The sequence below is a fragment of the Myotis davidii genome, unplaced genomic scaffold, assembly GCF_000327345.1.
Source record: "Myotis davidii unplaced genomic scaffold, ASM32734v1 scaffold807, whole genome shotgun sequence".
NCBI classification, from domain to species: domain Eukaryota; kingdom Metazoa; phylum Chordata; class Mammalia; order Chiroptera; family Vespertilionidae; genus Myotis; species Myotis davidii.
In genome coordinates, this window is record NW_006298272.1 from 505606 (window position 1) to 506293 (window position 688).

The 688-nt window shown below is 58.7% G+C and overlaps 1 protein-coding gene across 1 annotated transcript in view; it reads left to right on the plus strand.

Annotated features, from left to right (window-relative positions):
- ARHGEF10 (Rho guanine nucleotide exchange factor 10) overlaps positions 1-688 on the plus strand; it is a gene marked incomplete at its 3' end in the record, with an annotated part of 48113 nt that overhangs the window by 18367 nt on the left and 29058 nt on the right. Inside the window, exon 9 of the mRNA XM_006773930.1 lies at positions 510-624. Coding sequence (XP_006773993.1) covers positions 510-624 — 115 coding nt within the window. The remainder of the gene's footprint in view (positions 1-509; positions 625-688) is intronic.

Sequence of the window (688 nt, forward strand, 5' to 3'; positions counted from 1 at the left end):
TCTCCGGGGCTATGGCTTCGCTGCCCACGGGCTTGTCTCACCTGCCCGGTCCGCAGAGCTGCTTGTGCTGCCAATGATTCTAACAAAGACTTAAACGTCAGGGGGACTCTAACCGTCAAAGGAGGGCTCTGTAGTTAAAGTTTGTTCTTCCCTTTTTTAAAAAAGTATTTTTAAATTGATGTCAGAGAGGAAAGGAGAGGGAGAGAGAGAAACATCAATTCTGAGAGAGAATCTTGGATCGGCTGCCTCCTGCACGCCCCCCTCTGGGGATCGAGCCCACAACCGGGGCACGTGCCCTGACCGGGAATCCAAGCCTGACCTCCTGGTTCGTAGGTTGATGCTCAACCACTGAGCCACGCTGGCCAAGCTGTTTTTTAAAGAGACAGACCGCCCCGCACCGGCCCCACAGCCTTTTGCAGACCAGACTCGGCCTGTGTTCTTGACAAGAAAGGAAAGTTGCAGGTGGGTTTGTGCGGGTCGCCGCCCTCACGGTGCCGCCTGGTCCGCAGGTGCAGAAGCTGGTGAACGCTGCCAAGGCGGGCACGCGGGACGGGCTGGAGAAGACCAAGGCCGCCGTGAAGAAGGGGCGCTCCTTCATCAGGACCAAGTCCTTCATTTCCCCAGGTCTGCGTTGCGTCCCCGCCGGGGCCCGCGGTGCGCCTCCTGCAGTGAGGCTGGGGGGCAGTTC